At 25.0% G+C, this 24332-nt stretch overlaps 1 protein-coding gene across 1 annotated transcript in view; it reads left to right on the forward strand.

Moving 5' to 3' along the window:
* Positions 1–24332, forward strand: part of LOC113551596 (octopamine receptor beta-3R-like) — a 168398-nt gene that overhangs the window by 141047 nt on the left and 3019 nt on the right. The window contains exon 4 of the mRNA XM_026953928.1: positions 14123–14237. Coding sequence (XP_026809729.1) covers positions 14123–14237 — 115 coding nt within the window. The remainder of the gene's footprint in view (positions 1–14122; positions 14238–24332) is intronic.

Consider the following 24332-nt stretch of genomic DNA (forward strand, 5'->3'; position numbering starts at 1 on the left):
TATGCAAATTTATGGATTATAGATATGGTTAATAACATGCGAGTTAATTTTTAACTAATTACATTTTATTTATTTTTAGTTTTCAATATCTTTTGATAATATCAAAATAATTTATTTTAATTTGTATATTTTAACGACATAAAAACTAAAATAACCAGCATTATTTGGATAGTTTTTACGTATTAATTATTTAAGTTTATAACGTGTAAAGGTTACTCTGTAGTTTAAGATATTCATTTTTCGATGGTACTAAAAATATAAAATTTATTGATTAAAATATAATCGATTCACCAAACGTTATTCACTAGCAATTCATTACTTAAAGCTTGTAATACTCTGTTCACTATTGGATTCCCAAAAATGTAAATCTGAGTATCGTATGGAATTTTCCAAAAACTTTACGGATTAAACATTCGGTCTGACCTAGTATACGCAAAGAAATTGTGCTCGTATATAAAATCAATGTTGGTTTACAGTGGCAGCAGCCTTATTGTTTTTCAACTTCAATACACATTTTCTACGAGATTCGAACGGGAATATTGTCTTCTATATCTGTCAGCCATTATTCGGGACAATAATCTACAGTATAAACTTGTTATTCGCGGATGACATAATAAAACGATATAAAATAAATATGACATTATTGTTGCGACATTTAATTCAATAAAACCCTTAAAGATATTATATATATATATATATATATACATTTCAATTATACGTGTATACATATATGAATAATACGACGCTATTCGTTCTTTTCAAAGTGTTTGTATATATTTTGTTTGAGTCCTGATAAAAATGACGATTAAATTAAAAATATTTATACTTTACTTTATTTTATACTTATTATACTTTAACAGAGTACGTATCAACATGAATTGCATATTGTACGGAACTCCGACGGTGCACCATCATTAGCGCACTAGTATAGGCAATTTGATAAAACATAATAGTACATTTGTACATAATACACATACACCATAAATATTACATATATTATAAGTACCCGGTATATAATATTATTAATAAACATAATAATTTATATTATTAAATTGTATTCTAAGCATATATAAACGAGGACCTCACAATATTTAATTTATCATAAACACGTTTCGAATTAACCATTGTTCAGTATGTTCAAATTGTTCAAATGAATATTTATTTTCAAAATTATATTGTTTTAAATGGTTGAAAATATTTACTTATTATTGTTATTCTTTTACGTTGGTTTCGTGTCCACTTTTGATTTGAATACATCCATTAATATACAGTTACAAATCAAATATATAAACTAATCATAAATTATGTTTTTAAAAACAGTAATAGTTGAAAATTGTAAATATTATTCGTTCAAGGCATTAAAAATTACCAGTCAAACTACTTTTTTCTTAAGAAAGACATTGTACATTTGTTTTACCTAGTGTAGAAGTTAAAGTATAATAAGTTTTTGTTATTCAGCAATTTATGTCTACAGTAATAGTATAAATAGAGTTGGGTTGGGTCGAATTTAAATCTCACTTAATTTTATTCGCCTACATCTCAAATAAAAGCGACCATGATTATTTTTTTATAAATAAACCTTCCTTGCCATCGAAAAGACCAATTTATATCTGCAGAATGGTATAAAACGATACTCATAAATAAAAAGATTATTGTGAAAATAAAATAATGTTTAGTATTTAAAACAATAAAGAATGTACTTACAGTTCTAGATAAAAAACAATTTTTATTTTAAATTTTATTAAAACCTGATATAATGTTATACTGTTATTATACTTGTATAATGAATCATCGCTTAATATTTTTTTTAACTCTCATAAAAATGGTTTCAATATATTTTATTTTACCACGAACTGGAACTAAATCTAGTGTTAAATGAATTCAGATTCAGTTTCTGTATACCTACTCGTAGGTAATTATCAGACCAAAAGGATTAATGTTTCAATAATTTGAGTTTGGCAGAAGCGATGACAGTATATTACAAATGCAATAACATTGTTAATATTCATAATAATATTGTCACTTGACATGTGTTTTAATTTATATAAAGAGAAACGGTTATACTTATATATACCTCAGAATTTTTCAACTTTTAAATTAATTCCATAAAAACGAATAAAATGGTTTAAAATAACATTTTATTTTATTTTTGATAATGACCTACTTTAAACTTAATGTATGGATTAACTTTAAATAACCAACTCAGTATAAAAAATACATACAATTATTTAATATCTATCTTTGGGTACTTACGAATAATTTTATTTTAATAACTAAATAAAATCTGTATTCTTTCTTAAAAAACATTATATTGTATAAGTTTATAATTATTACAGTTTTGATGTATTATTTTATTGTATAGGTACTATATTTGTATTATCCGTAAAAGCCTAGATTTTTTTTTTTTTTTTGCAATAAATAAGAATTAAAATATTAAAATTAAAAAGTATTGCTTTTATGCATAAATAGCCATAAAAAATAATACAATAACCAACGATTTTCTTTTCAAAAAAAATTTAAAAAGTTATTAACTAATTATATTTGTTTACTCATCCAATGGTAGTTTCAATCTGTGATTGAGAGTTTATCGCGAAATTGTATTTTAATTCCATATGCATAAAAGTTTTACTTAATTTAAAGTACCCATTTATAACTTTTTTTTTTTTTAACGCCGAATTAAATTTCGATTATTTATGAAAAAAAGTTTTTACATAATTTAGTTTTTATGAGATAACCATCATATTACTAATAAACTTTATTTAATGTTTTTAAATAGCTCTAACAATACATAATATTATAATGTGAACATTTGTATATACTATATATTATATTTATGTATAAAACCAAAACTAGAAATTTCAAAATATAGAAGCCATTAAACTATATACTTTTACAACAATCGTTCAGCGTTATAATACGTACTCGTAATTGAATGGTTGGTATGTTCCAATATTCAGTTAGAACTTATATAGTTGTTAAAAAGTAGCCATGTTAGATTTAATATTCTCAGGTTTTCGGAAATGCTGCTAAGTTTTAATATATTTCAAAATGTACGGAATTTAGAAACAAATTTGTGAACGTTTATTTTAAAAATATTAACATAATATTTGAATATTTAGGATATATTTTATGATTTTAATGACCTTTTTCAACTATTTCAATAATTTTATCTTTTTTAAAAAATTCGTAATATTTTATAAAGGCGGTGAAAATGATTGATAAATTACTAGTTGTTCAATGCGAAGTTAATTTGGTAAACAATAACAAATATTTATTATTTATCTTAAAATTCCAACAATAACTTTTTTTATGATTAATAAAATAACATAATATTTAAAGTAATATTTTCAAAATTAATTTTATTAAACATAACCATAATGTTTAATTTTTTTAAGAGTTTTGATGTATTTAATTTAGCTTTATATATCGCTAGTTATATTAATGAACATGTTTTTTTCAGTAGCTAACTAACCATACATATTCTGAATGATTGATGATTATTACCATATAGAACGACGTTCATTTTTGATATTTTCTACTCCTATGTATTTTATTAACTTTAAAACTGGATAATGTAATAAACTTAATGGTTAGTATTTTTCTTATATTTCTTTACATTTTTATAGGTCAAAACTTGGTTTTATACTTTTATTATACAATTATAACTTCCAAGTACATATTATTTAGTATATATATATATATTTGAACTAGTAAAAAGAAAGTTATAATTTAATTCTTTTTAAAGTTGTTGCTAAAAATTCTTTTATAAAATGCAAAATCTTATACATAAATCTAAAACACTAAAAATTATACAAAAAACTACAATATAATATATAACCATTCCATTTTCTTGTCATATTCGTGATCTTAAGCTTGTAAATTTATCCATTTCAAGTCCTCTCATTAGTCTAAAATGTATTGTTTAATAGATTGAATCGCATTTTAGAAAAAATATACACTCTCGATTTAGATAAATAAGTATTTTTATTGGTAACTGTAACATCATTAATATAAAAAGCCAAATAGTGCCAATAATATAAAATTTATATTATAATTTTTAGTTAGTACACCAAACAAATTAAATATGTATGGATGGCATTAATGTAATAGTAATGTATTAAATTGTATGTGGACATATCCGTAAAACGAATTTAAGCTTAAGACCTCGCTATAATAATAAATCGGTGTGACAGTATTTGATGCGAATACCAAATTATGTGTTGTTTTTTTTAGAAACACGTTTTGTATGCAAGTATCATATTCAATTTAAAAAATCCTTGTGATAATACCATTTTTCGAATACAATCCTCAACGTATAGACCGAAGTTCGAATTTCCACTCGGTTACAACTCAGAACAATTACTTTAAATATAAAATTATTATCATTGAATTGGGTAAAAAATAAAAATCCTCGGGGCTATGTCTATTATCAGCAACGATATATTTTCGTTAACTTCAACCTTTAAAACGGTTCAATGTTTTTTCTCATCCAATTTCTTCAGTACATCGTTATGCAAATAAAATGGAGTTGACTATCGATATATATATTTATTATCGCTAACATTAAAACCCATGTCAATGCACATGGGTTTTAATCATGAATAACTATTTTCTTGTTGTGGCACTCAGATAATAATACGAAAAATATTAACCCGTATTAAATATTACATATGTTTGCTCTAATTTTATTTCGTAATACCCGTTTTTCTAAAAACACTTAATGGTCAACAATTGAAACTTAGATAATTTACTATAACAGTATAACAGTACCTACTATTGTCATAAAAAATCGCCGAATACCCAGAATTTTTCGAATTTTTTCAAACAAAATGTCTCTATACATAATTACCGTAAAAATATATAATTAATATAATATTATTATAAGTTTATTTTATTTTATTTATTTATTTATATGTATATATTTGAGTACGAGTGACCTTTATAGCTACGCAAGACACATAATAAATAAAAATATACATATACTTACCTTGTTAATATAATTTATTATAAGTATATAATATTTAATGAATAATTTTTAAATATCAAACTGCTATTAAATAAAGAAAGATCTATGCTGACGTCAAAATCCATTTATATTGACATCAAATACTTCATATTTTTATTAAACACATCTAGTTGGAGACAGATTGTGGATAATAAAAAGACTAATTTACTGAATAAAATACCTTAAAATATAATAACGTCACATATTAATATATGTATGTTTTATACAGGTATTTTAAGAGACTTCGCTAATTATACTATGTATGTACTGAATAAGAACAATTTTACTATTTCATATTCGTTGATCTCGAATATTCATTTGCTCATTGTTGTTGTTGAATAATTATTTTGTCACATATTTTTTGTTTTTTATTTATTATGAACAAATAAAACATTACTTAACGTTTCTCATTTACAAATAAATATATACTCGTATTGTTTAAATGAAAAAAAGAATACATTTTTATCCTCTATACACACCCACATTAAAACAAGAAGTGGTGGGAATATCTCCATACCACATTAATTGTGACTAGACAATTTTAACTTAAGTTTTCTTTGCTTTTATTTTTTGTTTTTTTAGTGCTTGACACTTTGAATTAATTTTATAATTACAGAATAAGAGAAGATAATTCCTCGAAACAACAACACTAGTACACAGTGTTTTCAAAATAAAAATAAATACTATAGACTATTAAAGTAAACATTCGATTTTATTTGGCTTTTACTTTTTTAGAGGCAACTTTTAAAAATAATTATATTATTTTATCAGAAAATGTATTGACGTCGAACAAATTTATACACCATTCAATAATGTTTGTTCTCTTGTATACCTGTTATTCTTTTTAATTCATATTGTCGTTACAATTTCAGAAACACAAAGGAGTTAGTCATACTAACGTGTTCAAATCCAAATGATTTACGTTACTTTGTGGGAAATTACCTATACTATGGCTTTTCGATGCAAAATTTTCTATCAGACTCAAAGAGCATTGAGATATAGTTTGTTTAGCGGACATAACCGTGTTATTGTATTTGTGATACGTGTCAGTTCAAAAATATAAATATATTTGAAACTAGGGTTCTAAATTTGAAATATATTAGTTGAAATGTTTTAATTGAAATATTTCATAATTGAAAATTTCACTCTTTTTAAAATATTTTTTCTTTTTTTAAATGTGTTCGGTTACAGTTAATTAGAAATAATATACTGATTATGTATAGAAAATATTGATAGTAAATATGCAAAAATATTTACTATACATTTTTGATATTTATCACTTTTATTATTAATTATAAGCTGATTTTAAACTGTGATTATAAACTTTAAGATATAATAATTTATATTTTATTTTTCATTGCAATGAAATATTTCAAGAAAATAAATTTCATGAAATTTTAAAACCCTATTTTAAACCAATAGTCTGCAAGAGAATCTAAAACCGTATTTAAATTTATTTAAATTTATATACATGATACGAAAGTTAGGTTGTCAAGAGATGCATATGTGTTTATCAATTTTTGTATAGACTTAAATATATTTCAACTATTCTATACATACGTAATGGTATGTGACAAAATACATACTTTTTTCACCCGTCATCGTCACAATTATTTTCCATTTTTTTGACAAGTAGGTAAGTACCTAGTACCTATATTTTATTATTATTATTAACTATATATATATATATAGTTTATTTTTCAATACCTATGAAAAATGAATTTATATTTCATCCCTTATCTCCGTATTGCATAGCGTAATATTACATAATTAGTAAAACTATGGAGAACGGTTTATTTATTTGATTATAATACACACATACAATAATTATATAAAATTTTTAAATTAAAAAATTAATTAAAATCTAATTAGGTCAAGTGATTACTTTACATTAATCTGGTGAATATTAATTTCATTTCATTTCTTAAGTCATAAGAGTCATTAATATACATAATATTTTTATAATATTATCATGTAATTATACACGTAGAAGCTAAACTATTGGTTTTTAAATTTCATATTAATTAATTCTACTTTGTAAAATCTTTAGAGTCTAGAACTTGATTATATTATCAATAATTCTTTTAAATTTAAATTTTTAGAATATCTGAAGTTATTATAGAAAATTATAGGCAAAAAAATATTAGTTTGAACTTTGAGACGTGAGCTGGATAATAATTGGATTCAAAAAAAGTATTGAATTTTTTCATGCCCTTTTAATTATCATAAATAATTGAAATCCTCGCCAATTATTTTAGATTTGAATTAAATTTCAAACTATACCGTTAGTTTTCAGGCTTAAAATTATAATTTTACAACGATATTATACTTGTTTGTATTTGCATTTTTTAATATTGTAATGTGTATAAAAGCTTGAAACTGTAGTACCTACAGGGTTTATTTCGACTGTGTTTTCGATTTTATTATCTATGCACCGCTAAATATATATAACTAACATTTATAGTAACAGTTTAAATTTTAATTTTATTATGTCAACAATCATTTATTTTATTTAACGTCTAGGACAGTTTACTTTAAGATATAGGCACCTATATATTTGTATAAGGTAATATTTTTAAAATTAAAACTATAGTTTTGAGTACTTTAAGTTATAATATTTTAAATACTTATATAAGGGTACTTAGATCAATTTCATAGAAATAATTTTTATATTAAATGCATTTTTTTCATTTATAAGATTTTAAAACTATAAGAAATAAAACCGGCTTATACAAACGTAATAAAAGTAAATCTTAGGTCATACTTATTTTGAAATGTAATGAATTATTAACGTATTTAAGATTATAATAATAATAATATAACATTCTTCTCAATTAGGCTCAGATGTGTGAATCAAAACGATGATCTCTGATATTGGATTGAGCCCTATCTATGTATTAAATTAAAACAAAGTCAATAGTTAAAGGTTTTTCCATTATGAGCATTGAACATTTTAAGTAATAAATTTTTATGCAGAATTTAAACGTCTGTTATTTATTATAATTTTTATTTCCTTTAGCAATTTTCAAAATAAAACGATTATGAATATAAAAAAATACTTTAAACTTGAAAAACCTAATACAGGCTTTATTTACTGGAAATAACCTTTTTTCATAGATATAACATACTTTTATTGAAACTTTGTGTTTTATGATAATATATTAACAGTATTAAAGCTCACCCTTATTTTTTGGTTTTAGTTTAATTTTTTGCATCACAAAACACAAAACATCAAGTTTTGAAATAATGATTTATCGTTTTCTATAGGTTCAAAATATCTGTGGTATTAATCTTAAAAGTATCTAGAAAATAGTACAATTTAATTTTAATTTTAATCAACTTCTAAAAATATTTATTTATGTTTTCCCAATTCCGTTACGTAGACATTTTGTTTAAGTATAATAATGTTTACTAGCAAACGGACTAATGTAAATGTTCTTATAGTAGTATAAGTTTTCAGCTTAATACTTAGACCTCAGAGAATAAAAACTAATATAATCTTAAGCCCAAACTCGGAGAATGAAAATAATATACTATTCAGTTTTTAAAAAAAATCTAAATCAAAATAGTTGATTAACTATAGATAACAATATATTATTATTTATTACTAAAAATCAATATTATTGTCTTATTGCTATTATTATTAGAGATATACAAATAATCAATTTTATCTTAAATATGTATTTATACTCTAATTTAAAATCAGATTTATTGATTCCATTTCTTATTACTCGAGCACAAATTATCATTAATATCTCTTTAGTTTTTAATTTAAAAAATATATATTTATTTACGTAATGCTAATGGTCTAAATATCAAAGCCAAAATTTCTCATGATCAATAAAAAAACAAATATAAAATAAATAGATAAATTTAACATTTATTTTAAAAATGTCTATTATAAAATAATATGATATTAATATAATAATATGTTTTTATTATTTATGACTGTGTGTTATAAATAAATCTAGCTATGATAATCAAGGTAGTTAAAGAAATTGTCTTTCCATTGTAAAGAACATTTTATTCTTTTTAACAATGCATAAATATCTTAACTTATAGAATTTAGATAATTTAATATGATAACAATGCATTACTTAGGCATACTTATTATTAAGTTTATATCTATTTAATATATAATATATTTTCAATATATCTCAATTTTGTATGAATACATATTACCCAATAAAAATCATATATCTGTGTTTATACTATGTTCTTATATTACGTAATGTAGGTTCTTCTAACTTCTTAAGTATTTAGTATTTAGTTTTTGAAGTTTTTTTTTTTTGATATTATCACATTTAACGTTTAATATTTAATTATCCAATTTCAAATTTTCAATCTAATATAATAATAAATTAAACGCTGTATGACACTTTAGAAATTTGACTTTATTTACACGTATAAAAAAATTAAGAAATTGAATAGTAAGTTTTAATCGAATGTCCCTCACCATGATATACCTCTGGTAATGTATGTGTTAAACTTGAACTCAATGATAAATCATTTATTGCAAAAAACTATACTGCGTAGAATTAATGACGTGTAAGTGTCTATTAATATTGAATTTTATAAATTATACCTTAAAAATAATTTTTTTTTAAATAACAACAAAATAACTAAAATCTTTAAAATAAAAATAGTTATTTTTCGTTTTAATTTCCAATTTTGTTAAAATCTTAAACGCTTAAAAAAATTATAACTATTCAGTATTTTTATAGTAGTTGTTGATAATTCATTGAGATACATGTATTACTTTTTCAAGCTTTTTACTAAGAAAAAATGTTAACAATATAAATTTAAAAAACCAAAAAAAAGTTGAAAATTGTATATATTTATAAATAGATTAATAACAACCAAAATATTTTCGATACAATAATATAAATATTTTTTTCAAAATTTATATTTTAAAAAAGTATTTTGATTATTTATTTTTAAATAGCGACAAAAAAATTATCAATTTTTTTAGATTATATAAGTACTCGTATATATGCGTTACAAAAATATTAAAAATTATCCATAATCAAATGCTTTGTTCAGAATTTAATATTAAATAAAAAATAATTAGTTTTATATCTATTAAGCTTATTCATTTCATAAGAATAGATATAACTACCCAGAGCAATTTGCAGTGACTAAAGTCTCACACATAATCTGATCATGATAAATAAATGAACAACAATATGACTGGACTATTCTATAAAGAATAATTGTATTTGAAAATAAATATAATGGATAGTATTTCTATGAAGACTGTGTTTATCTCTTACGATTCAATATAATTGTGCCTCTACAATTATATATGCTTACAATAAAATTTATAGTCAACATTGATATCCTGTATAATAGTCAATTATAAAAACCATACTTTACTAATTATGAAGTTATACCATTATTACCACCAAAAAGATAATTATTATACGAAATTAATCAATTTGAACTTGTAAAATGTTATGTGGATTCAAATATTGATCGATTACGTTGGCGATTAGTGTTTGATGTAATATAACGTCATGCCACGGTGTTACACGATAAACGACTAATCGCATTAGTTGTCGATTAATATGTATAGTTTTTGCATAATAATTAATAACACTAGTGATGATAACAGTTTAAATTCATATCAACAACACGTATAATACACAACACATAACTATCTACTTTATCGGTCTGCAGAACTGATTCTCAGATCCATTGAGTTTCAATAATATCCTTAATTTTAATCTGAACGCTTCGTTGTGGCATCTGCATCGATCCCGAGAGAGAATACGTAGTATACATTAAATGGGTGGGTCGGAATTTTGAATGCACCACAGTACAACTACGATCGGTCGTAGTCTACCCAGAATTTGACCTACAAATATATATATATATATATGTTTACGTATATATAATTATACACTTAAATTATAACATTGGATTTCGTGTAAGAACCCACATTAAAATGAAAATGGGTAGTTGTCCGAGAGAGAACGAGGAAGGAGGAAATCATTTGAAAAATTTATTAAAATGCACCGCTACAACCAGTACCTACGCAATTAAGCAACTCGGCGGGATTTATAGCAAAAGGCAGAATATAATCTAAATAAAAGCGGAACACCGTCATTATCATTACACCAAATTAAATGCTATTCTACTGAGACTGAAATACGAGTATTTATCGCTTTTAGATAGGCCAATGTTGTGTGATTAAATTGAATCTAGTATTATAAGTTTATAAATTACAATACATCGATAGTACTCGTTGACTTTTATTGATTTTATCTCCAATCGCAATAGTTAAAATGTTTTACTTATATACAATGAACAGTGCCCGCTGATCAGGTTTCGACCTTATTTTTGGTCGTCAATGTCAAAATCTGCGCTAATAACAAAAAAAATATCAAGTACCTTCTCAATATCTGTTTAAAGTATAAAGACTTATAATAAACTCTACATTAGTACTACAAATAATCAAATGAGGCTATTTATCCTCTTCCATTTATATTTTAACAGTACCCTTACCAATAATATTTCTTCAAAAATAACTAATTGCATTGAATTATAATTAATACATCAAGATTATAGACTATGAATTGTTGATCAAATAATAATTAAAATATATTACTACGCATATTATTATGCAATTGATAAAAATATTTATTAAACCTTGAAATAGTTTCAGGATAATTACTAATATAGAAATGTCTATATTCGATCAATTTTATCTACAGGATTTTAAATTACATTTTTTGATTTATCGACATGCATACGAAAATTTCAAACTACTTTAATTTTATATTTGAATAAGCAATAATAACAGAATAGCAACGACATCGTTATACATGCAAATTTATTTAAAAAAATCTATATAATTCAAAAATAAAAATATTAACGTGAATTAAATTTAAATAATTGTATAACTATTTAAATTGGCATATATATGCAATACAGCAAAAGATAAAAATTAATAATGTATTTTTATTTTTTTATGATAAAAGTTGTACGCATGATAGCGTCTTTCTTTAATGCTTCCATTTACTATACCAAACACTAAATAAAATATTAAAACTGTGTCTATTTTGTGTTGACAAAAACCACGATAGTTTCTAAAAGAGTAAAACAATATGTAATCTTTTTCAGTGTTCTAATTTTGTATCTAAATAATAATAATAAAATTAAGTATAAACTAATATAAACCATTAATAAATGTATTTGAAGACATTCAAAATAAATCTAAAAACTTTGGTTAAAAAATAAGGCCAACATATTATACATAGTCAACTATGAGAAGTTTGTTTATATATTATTAAATATTTAAATCGCACTCTAGTTGTATTATGTATTATTTGTTTTGGCGTTTTCAATATAAGTTGTAGTGACATTTGGACAGTATGGTAAAGAATATATTTTTGAGCGCTCTATAATTTTGACATCGGTGGGTTTCACTTGTTATGTTGTCTTTCGACCGAATCAAATAATTGTTAATTTATAATTGGAAGATTTACATACATCATCTTTGTGACACATTTGGGTGCGCCCGTCAAAAATAATATACAACGCGCGATGTTTCAAACCACGCGAGAAATGTAAATAAACTATTGAACTCATCATGATTTCAATCGTGACTGGCACACACACACAGTCACACCACTCGTTACATCGAAATATTATATTATTATGTTTCACAATATAGTAAAACAGCGTAATCCCGTAAACGGAAGACCGGCTAAAATTTTAGCAGAGCTTTGTACTTCCACCACAGACGAATTACTCATGAGACTAGTAAATTTTAATTAAATCACAAAATTAATTTAAACGTGAATTAGAAAAGGGTTTTTTAGGTTTATCTTTAGTACAGCGAGTTGTTTAAAGGACGCAGCTGCGTTTATTTACATTCTTTATTTTTTAATGAAAATCGTAACGGACTTTTAGAATAGATTTACCGAATGTTTTCTTGCTAACTACTTTGGGCATGGATTTAGTAAATTAAAAGAAAAGTGGCTGAATAGGTTAAATTCATAAACTCTGTTCGAAACAAAACTTGTATCACGCCGTGTATCAATGTCAGTGCCCAAACTGTGCTTCCTGCTGATGCCAACTTCTAAAAAACATGGAAACGTTTCGATGGTATGACAAAATGTTTTTTTTAGTTCATTTTTAGTAGGCTCATCTCTGTAATTGATACAACAGCTGGCCTTAAGACATATTTTTAAGTAACTGATTCTATAATTAAATCGAAATAAAACTGAATAACGGTAATACGGTGCTGTTCATGAAAATTGAAATTTAAGATTAAGTGCCCCCTCTGAAAAAATATACGATTACCAAAAAAAGAGAACAAAACAAATGCTGACAAGTCGATCAACTTGGTTTAATCAATGCCTATTTTTTTTATTTATACAATTTCAAAACTGTTGTGACATAGGTTAAAAATAATTGATTTATCTAAAACATTTTTCGTATAGTTTTTTTCTAGTTATCAAACCTTTCTTAAAAAAAAGGTTAATAATTGTATTCATATATTTTACTAGATATATTGAAATTAAAATATTGATATACGACTTCGGTAGTTACCGTTGAACATTATCCACTGTCAGTGCAGTGGAATAAAATGCACACGAAACTTTATTGATATTTCAATATTTGATATATTATATTTTACTATCAGGATGCTGGACTAATTAACTGCTGCTACCGTTGTGATTTACGCGGTACACCATTAATTATCAAATACCCTCTCCCCCGGGATAACTTTAATTATAGTTTCCTTAACTTCTACGTGAGCTGATTTTGACATCTCGATGTACCCGTAAATACAAACTCGCACTAACGCCCTGCTTACACACACACACACACACACACACACACATGAGATCCGCGATTTAAAAACTATAATATCTCATATTCTGTATCAAACACTTAGAATAAATTTCAAAACGACCACGACGGTTCGGAATATATAATAATATTAATTTGTATAGTTTACACGTGTAAGAACAGTATTTAATTAACTGATAAAATACATTTCGGTTTTCTGACGATATTTGGCGTATGAAAGTTCATATCATTCACTCACTGCGTATTATTTCATCTGAGATTAAAAAACTATTTTTACGATATTTTATTTTTCAGTTCCAACGGCGACAAAGACCACTAGCACAAGTTGGAGGACCGAACACAAAGCTGCTCGCACGCTGGGGATTATCATGGGCGTATTCCTGTTGTGCTGGTTGCCATTTTTTCTTTGGTAAAAATTTTATAATATTATACGCGTTACACAATACACATTATACTATTGCGACACACTTTTTTTTACTCACTTTAGCTTTTAACTAGATATTGAAATAGTGTAGATACACTGTATACTGCCTATATACTCTGCAGCAAACGAATAATGTTGTGGATGCGTACTCAATGAAACATTTAAAGAAAACATATTATTCGCGATACAGTATTGAGTATGTATGTAATTAATATAGCGTGTATAACTATTAATAACACAATATTATAAATTTGACACTCGAAATGAATAAATCTGGTTATATTTTTGAATCTGTTCGGTTCATCATATACGACGGATGTGTACCTTATTTCTAAAAAAAAAACACAAGTACCTCACTGTTTAGTAGGTTTTGAGTGTACTTCGTCATTGAGTAGGTCGCTATAATGGGTGTATCAAATATAAATTTATTGAGATCTTATTCTGGCCGAAATGTCCTTTGTTCTTAAGGGTACTTTATAATATATTTACATTAATATCCGTAATACAGTAGGTTAAACTAATAAATTAAAATTTTTTAACCACAACAAAATAATTAAAATCAATAGTCTTTTTGTGTAAAATATCTAATTTTCTCAAAATTATAATTTCAAACAGCAATAAAAAAAAAAAAATAGTACGTTTTTTCATTCAGTCAAAATTCTTTAATAAAATATATAAATCGTAAAACAACTAAAAGAAGTTCAAAATGTTAAATGCCCAGATATTGCTTAAATTGTTTTGATAATTTTATCACCTATAATGATTGCTATTATAATATTTAATTGAAATTCAATCTCTAACGTTTATAATTATTGAATTAGGTACTACAATGAAAAAAAAATGGTTTTATCAGAAACCAGTGCTGTGTAAATATTCCCGCTTTATTCGTATTTTTTTAGTTTTCCGAACAACCTTTTTATGCTACACCCTCTTAAACCCTTTAAAAAATACTAAATATATCTAATTCCTTACCAGAGACCTCCCTAAAATTAATTTTTTTTTAAACATACATCATCATAAAACTAATACATTCAGAATCTAAAAAGATATATTTAATATACGATCAATAATCTCGTCCGATTATTAAGCTTTAGATCCTCTTGCAAACTGAATATAGCTCAATAATAAATAAGTACCTACTGCTTTGCTTTTTAATACGTGCGTACGATTATAATTTAAAATTATCAATTAATTTGTCTTATTCATTTCTAGATGTTTAAAACCTAAAAAAAATTCAATACCTCTGGGTGTTATTCCAATTTAGCTACAGCTACGATAATCTATATATAGCCATTGAGGTACATATTGTAAAAGCGTTTATATATATATACCGTAACGGTTTAATGCGTGGACTTTATCATCATTAATTTTAATGGAGTCACATAATAACACACTACGAATGGTTTCTCTTGGTTCTTTATACCGTACTCTTTTATACCTAAGTAGTTTTATTATTATTTTAAAATTGAAAAAAAATCACACAACGCCCCTTTAATATAGTAGTATAGGCGAGTTTTTATAGTAGAACAGTATCTGTGAAGACGACGCGCATGTTATAGGGTTGCCACTTTTGAAATTTATGTACAATAATGAAAAATAGTGGCACAATATTTTTTTGTGGTGATATAAATCTTAAAGGTCACGACATTATTAAAATTGGACTCTCAGTGCAGCGCTCACTGCGTACTCTGGGGAGTAAAGTTAACGCTATTGTTCCGTGAATTTCTTTATTGACTATGTTATCGGTTGCCTTACACGCTGATAGCATTATTTATTGCTGACAAACTTAATACTGAACGTCTTTGAACTTTTAAAACTTTATCAGTGACACGTATCGTCGATAAACGCGCACATCAGGACGCTCGCCAATACCGACGACAGTACAAAACACGCTTTGGAAAGTGTAAATATACGCATTAGCCGCCTTATCTTCCGTCCATTTGGATACTTGAACGTTCTATAATTTGGGGTCTCTCCAAATCCTGTACGGTTATTAAACATGGCCAAAAACTGTTATAAAAACCGTGTCATCGTTTTTAGTATTGCTTGAAATATGCGTGATACCATTCTATTGAAATATTTATAATAAATCAAAATTTAAAATTGCATTCTGTTCGTAAAATTTTTTCAAACAACAATATGTTTTTCATTATTTAAATTTATTTTGAATCCTGTACTTCAATTATTTGACAAAATTTTTCATAGACCACACGTGTTTGTACGTTCAATGAGAACAAATTTATACATAGTGTTTTTGTAATCAGTCTTGTAATGATTTATGATTTCTGGCGGCACTGATTTAATACATATGGGTCGCCAATTTAAGACCTGGAAAATACCCAAGTTATGAAAGTCATAGTCTATAAGATTTTTGTAAAAAATTATACCAAAATAAAATAAATGAATAAAGGATTAACTTCAGGGTAATTGGAATATTTATTCATTTCATGTTGAGAAAGTCAACTGGCGTACAACTTAACAGAAATGAATTTTAACTTTATGTAAAACGGGTCGACAAGAACTTAAATCGACCCGTAGTGTATATAGTATGTCTGAAAACTCCTGAATCACCCTTAGAATCTCCGTGGTAAATTAATACATTTAAAATTTCAATTGAATGACATAAGTTTCAAAATTTGTTTTTTGAAAATCTTAATAACAAATAATGATAAGCAATTTAATTTTTTTTTCCAAGATCACCATTATGTTTTCATATTATTTTAAAATTTTAAAATTAAATGAAATTCGATCAAATTAAAGCTAATTAAGTTTTGGTTTTTATAAGAATATTAGTTATTATTTAAAGTAGATACGTCAGTAAAAATTTATTTATTTTCAATTACTGGATTCTGGCCTATTCTATGAATAATGTCTAATCACAAAATGGTAAGTTCTTTTCTTTATCACCTATACTGGCTATACTTGGAACTGTTAAACAAATCGAATTTTCTATTGCTTTATTTTATTTCTTATAATATTCTGCGGATGAACGATTTTCTTACTTCAACCTCCATCCATCTATAACGTATGAATAGTTTTGGAGATTCAACTACTTTTCTAAGAGCGTTTATGGTGTAGCTAACATAGCTATAACACGATTTAAGCGAGACAACATTAGTTGCGCTCTCTGATTTACCTGATCTATTTTCTTCATTTACATAACATAATAATTAAATTGAAGTTTAAAATAAAATTAGAAAACCAATAAAATAACTCAACACTACGTTACAGTTAAATTATACGCTATCCAATATCAATGCAATTTGATCAATTTTCATTAAATTTTAAGATTTTTTTATTTAACTGTTTAAAAAATATGATGTAAAAATGACTAAATGTCTTGAATTGTAAAAAAAAAAATTGAAACCTATTTCATTTTATCGGAATTATCTCACTAATTGCTGTAAAAACATTTTTAAATATATTGATTTGCGACGTAGATATTTATGGTGATAAGGAACTTAAGGGGCACACTATATATTAGAACTTAATAACTTATAAAAGAACGTCAAACTGTAAAATCTATCGGATAACTATACAAAAGTTGATACACGTATATAGTACTAATGATAGCCAATAGGGCAATAGGTAAATATATAAATTCTAAAACAAACATCTTACTTGACGTGCACATGCGTAAGAATTGTATCTGCACCATGTGCCTTGGCCGTTTCAGGCGAAACTCACACTAACGTAATTATATCCCAGTTCAGTACTACTCAATTTAAGCTAGAATATACGTACAAAAGTAAAATAAAGGTACACGATCGTATGATCATGGGAAACTGTGAAAAAAAATTAAACAGTACTTACTTTTGTAGATTAATAGTATTTATTTAAATACAATTTTCACTGAAAACGTAAGGCCCTAAGATGGTGGATATCAAACACAACGTGTAACGGGTTAGTCAACAACAATATCAGAACGAAGTATCAGAATAAATAAAAAATGCACACAGTTCCTTGCCGTCTGTCCACGAGTCTGTGACCGAATTTTAGACGTAATTTAATAAAACTACAAAACAAATAATCGCAGCGATATAATAAATTCATACCATTCTTATATCTCTCAGTCTTTATCAACTAAGTTTTACAGTATTTTCTCAGTTAATTCATGTTCTTTCATATTTCGCAATTCAAAGTAATTAGGGATATTCGTGGAGAATGAGCCTATGAGGTGCATATTAAATTTATCCCTAATTTAGACTCTTCAATATTTTCTCATATTGTTACAACTATTTGGAAATTGTATAGTCTTGTTAAAAATTTGTTAATATAATTAATATCACTATTATTATTCTAATCTAATTTTTATATGCAACTGTTTTTCATAGGTGTCTACCCAAAAATCATAAATAAACAAATACGATTTCATGAATGAAGAAGGTAGTACGTAGGGAATTGTGTTGTAGAACAAACGTTTTATTTTTTTCCTAAATGTAAATAATAAGAGGTAAACGATTTCAATCTAGTTATTATTATTTGTATTACAATTATATGAGCTTGTGCCGATGAATTGAAATAACAACAATTGGTGTAGTGCATATAATTATGGCCTCTTTTTTTCAGCACGAATGGCAAATAATATCGTTAAGATAAAAATAAAGATGAAAATAAGAATACAAAATACACTAAAATAAATCGATGTAAACGATGATAGACGGGTATCATATTATAGTTATTTTCGCATTTCTGTATAGTGTTTTCAGATGATAATATTAATAACAATAATAATAATAATATTACAAATCCCGCGCGTACTTCCTCGCGGCGCTTAGGCAGTGATCCAAGAAACATTCGTTTCTGTGGGAGATTTTCGCATCATCCGATAATAATAATAATAATAATAAGATGAGATGCATTTCAGAAAATTATAATAATAATATCGAGTACGAACAACTGTACAATATCCACCAGAAGCTTTAGTCGGTATTAATTCAATTTATTTATGGATCAGTGGAATTAAGAACTCCGCTGATGCGACGTCGAACGAGAGGCTCACATAAAAATTAACTGGCAAAATTCGTCCGTTTGTTATAAATCATCGTTGTTGACGGCTCTTTTGTTTCAGTATTATACAATCGCACTGTAATCAGCAATAAATGATAAAGAACGATAGTTATTTTTATATATTACGATAAAATAGTCTTTTGAGTTCAATATTGTATTACTTACTTTTTGATTCTGAGCGGAGCGATGAATATATTGATTTTATCATGATGTGGTTTTTTTTATATGAGTACATGGCAAATGTCGATAAAATTCTTCGAAAATGAGGGTGGTCATAAAATTGAATTTAGTTTGTACTTTTAAAAGGTTGAACTTAAAAATTACCAGTACTTATTTATATAGTTAGGAAAAACAAACAAAATATTAAGAAAAAACCATTATTTTTACGCAAATCCAATTTTCAAAAAAATCGATTTGTTTTTTGAAACAAATAACCGTAGTTACTTGATATTTTCATCAAATATTTATATTATCATTTTCTATTCAAAATAAAATTTCAAAATATTTTGACTATTTTTAAGCTATTTATTTAAATTTTTGCTTATAAATGTCGATTAAAAACTATTCACTAAGTAAAAACAGTTGAAATTTTATTACAAAACATCTCATAATTTTTTTAATTCTCAGTTAATTTATAAGCATTAAAATTTAAAATTTTGATAAAATTAATAACAATTATGCAAAATATTAGTAAATTATTTTTTAATTATAAATTTAGAACATTCTTGTTATTATACTTCAAATTTAAAAAATTTAATAAAAAATTCTTTATTAGTTTATCAATATGTGGAAAAAAAATTCTACCGGAAAGCCAAATTAATTTTTTATGAGCATTTCCAGTTCAAATATTTACGAAATTCGACATTCACCCGTAAAATAATTATAATATCTCCTCAAACAATTTTTGATATTTTTCAGTATTTTAAAAAAAAATAACAAAAGACTTAAAATGTCACCTAATATAATATTATTATTTTCATTATATGGTAAAATATTTTTATTTTTTTACTCTTTTTGAGCTATAATAAGCATAAAACATTTTTAATTTTTTTCTTATAAATGTTGATTTAAAATTATTTGCTGACTAGAAATGTTTGAACATTTATAAATATTTATTATATCTGTATAAAAATACTAAAAATGCATACTCAAAATATTTTTTTTTTTATGCATTTGGAGTTAGAATTTTAACAAAATTTGTCGAAATTGAAAAATTACAAACCATTTTATGTTTCAAAATTCACAAAAAATTTTTTTTGTATCCAAGTTTTGAAAACTTAGTATGCGATTCCTCATAAATAGTCCATATTGTAAGCCATAAACTATAAAATCTAAAAAATATATAAAGACATTATTTTTTTATAAACATTTTAATATGGACAAAATTACTTATTTAAACGATACATAACGATATATTTTTTTTTTTATAATTTAAAACAGTATTCATGGATCTTAAACTTTTACGTATTTTATATTATTGTGAGAATTATTATACACACAAATAGTTTTGATTTTTTTTTAAAATATTATCTATTTATATCATCTTAACAAAATTTATAAATAAGAGTATAAGAGTACTGAATATGAGCACCACTAAGTTGTTTAATCTACTAAGTTATACCAAGACTATGAAAAGCCCCAAACAGCTTATTTATAGTTTTGATAACAAATTTAATTTTTTAAATGTTATTGAAATCGATCAACATAAATTACAATATTGTATTTATATTGTTTTAGGTCATTTATACAGTTTACGTTCTTAATGATTTTTCAGTGTTTAAAATAAATTACTATATTAAACTTAAATGTTTTTATTCACAATACTTAATATTATGTGCACAATTTACACTTAAAATATATTTACATCAAATGTGAATACTTAACAACCACTCATTTCGTTTCAATACAAATCGAAAACATTAAATTAAGTTTTTACGCAAATGATTATAATAGTTAAATGTTTGACAGTATTTGAACCTTTCAATATCTTTTATTCAATTCAATAGTATGGAAAATTGTATAAGTCATTAAGTTAATAACGTTCTTAATATACTATAACTTCTATGCGTTATTATAAAAAAAATATCTAAGTAGTTCCTTAATTGTACAAATTTATTAATAGACTGTTAATTTTATTAAATATTATAAATAACATAACTAGCTAGGTAAGTATTTAAAGTAATTACTATTTTTAATCAGTAATAATCTTAATGGTTAACTATTTTATGACATTTGTAGTCAATTTAAAATAATTTGGTATACTTCCAATAGAAATTGTACCAGCTTATAAAAAATAACAGTTTAGACTAAAATTTATAAGAGTAAGTAATCTCTGTAATTCGTTACCATATTACCATATTCAATATCGATCAAATCAAAACGATCATATGAATTTTCTTTACCATAAGTTTGATAATTGATCAAGTCACCAACACAAAATTGTTTTTTGTCGAACACGAATTTTCTATGTAGTAAATAAGTACATTAGACAGAGAAACAATTATCATGTGAATGAGACGTTCTAGTGGATTTCTCAGTACATAAAAAAACAAGTTATAAGTGTTATGGCAATATGGGCACTAAACCCCTATAGTTTTGTAATAAACAAACATCAATAATAAGGGCAATATTCTGATACAAGGCCTAGGGGCATCACATCTCTTGATCTAGCACTAGTATTATATATAAGTTAATATAAATGTATAATATTAATTTCCAGCTAAATTGTCATTTTACGACTTTTCGGCTGCTGCTATGGTTACATTAGACAGAATGCGTCCCAATCATTAAATCAACTGAACTCGTAGAAAATGTTGATCTACGCGAATTACTCGTTTAAAATGGCTTTTCGCCAGTTTCGCAAGAGTTTAATATATCAGAATGCGTTTCGCTAAATTCGTATTGTCATTATACGTCTCTTACTGGAGACGATTTTTTATTATTATTATTATCATCACGCGAAACGCCCAGCTAAAGATAATCGAATCATAACGATGTAAATATAATCACCATTAGAATTATTTTTTTTTCTTCTGTTAAATCGGATAGTTTTCTCTCGAATATGTGTAAAATTCCCAACATTATTATAATAATATGCATATTACACTACAAAACTGGTACTTCACGGCGTAAATAAATAGAATATTTTTCAAATGTAAAAAATATATGCTATGGATTTTTATTTTTTGTTGTATATTTGTTTTTAAATATCGGAGATGCCAACAACATTTGGTTACCAACAGTTATCCAGATAATTTTTTTTTTTTTAAAAAGCACGTACACATTATATTATACCTTTTTACCAGCGAAAATGAAACATATTATCAAATATATTAACATATTATTAAACGAATATTGCTATAGGTGGTATAAAACATTTTTATTATAATTATTTCAATTAAAATGTAATTTATAAAACGTAAAAATATTATAATATGTTGCAATCACACAAAACAAAAAGATAACATAACCAAATGAACCCAAAATTTACTTTCTTAGCATTAGGTAAGAAATTGTCAAAGAATCCACGTTCATATTTTAAAAGTAAGTCTACCCTACAATCATGCCTCACGCATTAATTATTTTTTACCGTTTTTCCCCATGCTGCATAAAATATTATTAAATGCATTATATGCTAACAAAGTTATAAAGATTACAATCACATAATATTAAAAACGATATCTATTACCTATCTAAATAAATATAGTAACAATCATTAGGTGTTTTGAGAGAAAATGTTTATTTTTTATCTGTTCTAATAATTACACACGTTCACAGCGTACCTGTTATATCATATTACTTTAGACAAATAGATATGCCGATATTGATAATCAAATATCGACTATTGAAAAGCCAAAAAAAAAATACAATAATTCATATTGTATTGTTTCATACAGGTGGAAACCAATTATAAATATAAAGGAGGGGCTAAAATTTAGGTGTTCCAAAATACCTGCCAAAAATGCTTTCTTTTCATTCTGGGCGGATTTAAAAATCTTTTGTTTTTTCGTAATGATATGATTTTATGTCTGTAATCACGTTTTTTAAGTAGAGGATTTTTTCTAATCATCAACATTGAGTTTAGTTTTTGGATTAATTGTTACGAATACTGCTCGAGTTAATGGTTAATTTTAATTCTTGAAAAAAAAAATATTCTGTGGGCTGTGAGATAATTACAGTTTTTGCGCAACAGATCGTGAGAATTAAACCACCCCGTCGCACCAACCTTTTTAATAATATAATATATTTACAATGATAGTAGAATTTAAATGTTTACCATGTGTATAAAATCCCCACTCTGCAGTGAATAAATCCGAAACGTACCCCCGCTAACGCGTTGTAGTACATACATATATACTATATGAATGTATATAAAACTATTGGTTGTGTATATATATACACAAAGTGATTCGCCAAGATCCTCACCCCCATTTTTTCATTTATAATAAATTCATTCAAATTCTGATTTTTGAAATATTTAAATATAGTTCAAGACCACATTTTAAAATTCTTGAGATTTTCTGTACTACTTAAAAAGTATCATACGGTGATAAAAACTTCTGTTTTTGAAATGAAAATAGGTATCTTCTTTTTACTATAAATTATTTAGTAGATAAATTTTTAAAATTTAGATGTACCTAATTCAAAAGTCTAACGAGGAATTTCTCATAAATTAACAGTAAATTATTTTTATTAAGAATAATACTCATTAAAAATAATTTTACCAAATCATTAAATATATGTAAAATTTAATTGGATCTAGTTTTTCACATACTTAATACATTTTTAAAAGTTATAAACTTTAATACTGATTAGTATTTATTGCTAAAATTTTAAAATAAATAACTCAAAACTGCTCGTTTAAATCTTAATTTTGATACGCCAACATTTTCAAAAAATTAACAACTAAATAATTTAAAATATAAAAGGGGGTTCTCAACTGAAAAACAAAAGTTTGTATCTCCAACAAAATACTTCCTTTACAGTATGAAAAAAATATTATAAATTTAAAAATATAGTCTATAAGTGTATATAAAAATTGCAAAAACCAAAGATTTTGAATAATTACAT

Source organism: Rhopalosiphum maidis, chromosome 2 (genome assembly GCF_003676215.2).
Source record: "Rhopalosiphum maidis isolate BTI-1 chromosome 2, ASM367621v3, whole genome shotgun sequence".
Classification (NCBI taxonomy): Eukaryota; Metazoa; Arthropoda; class Insecta; order Hemiptera; family Aphididae; genus Rhopalosiphum; species Rhopalosiphum maidis.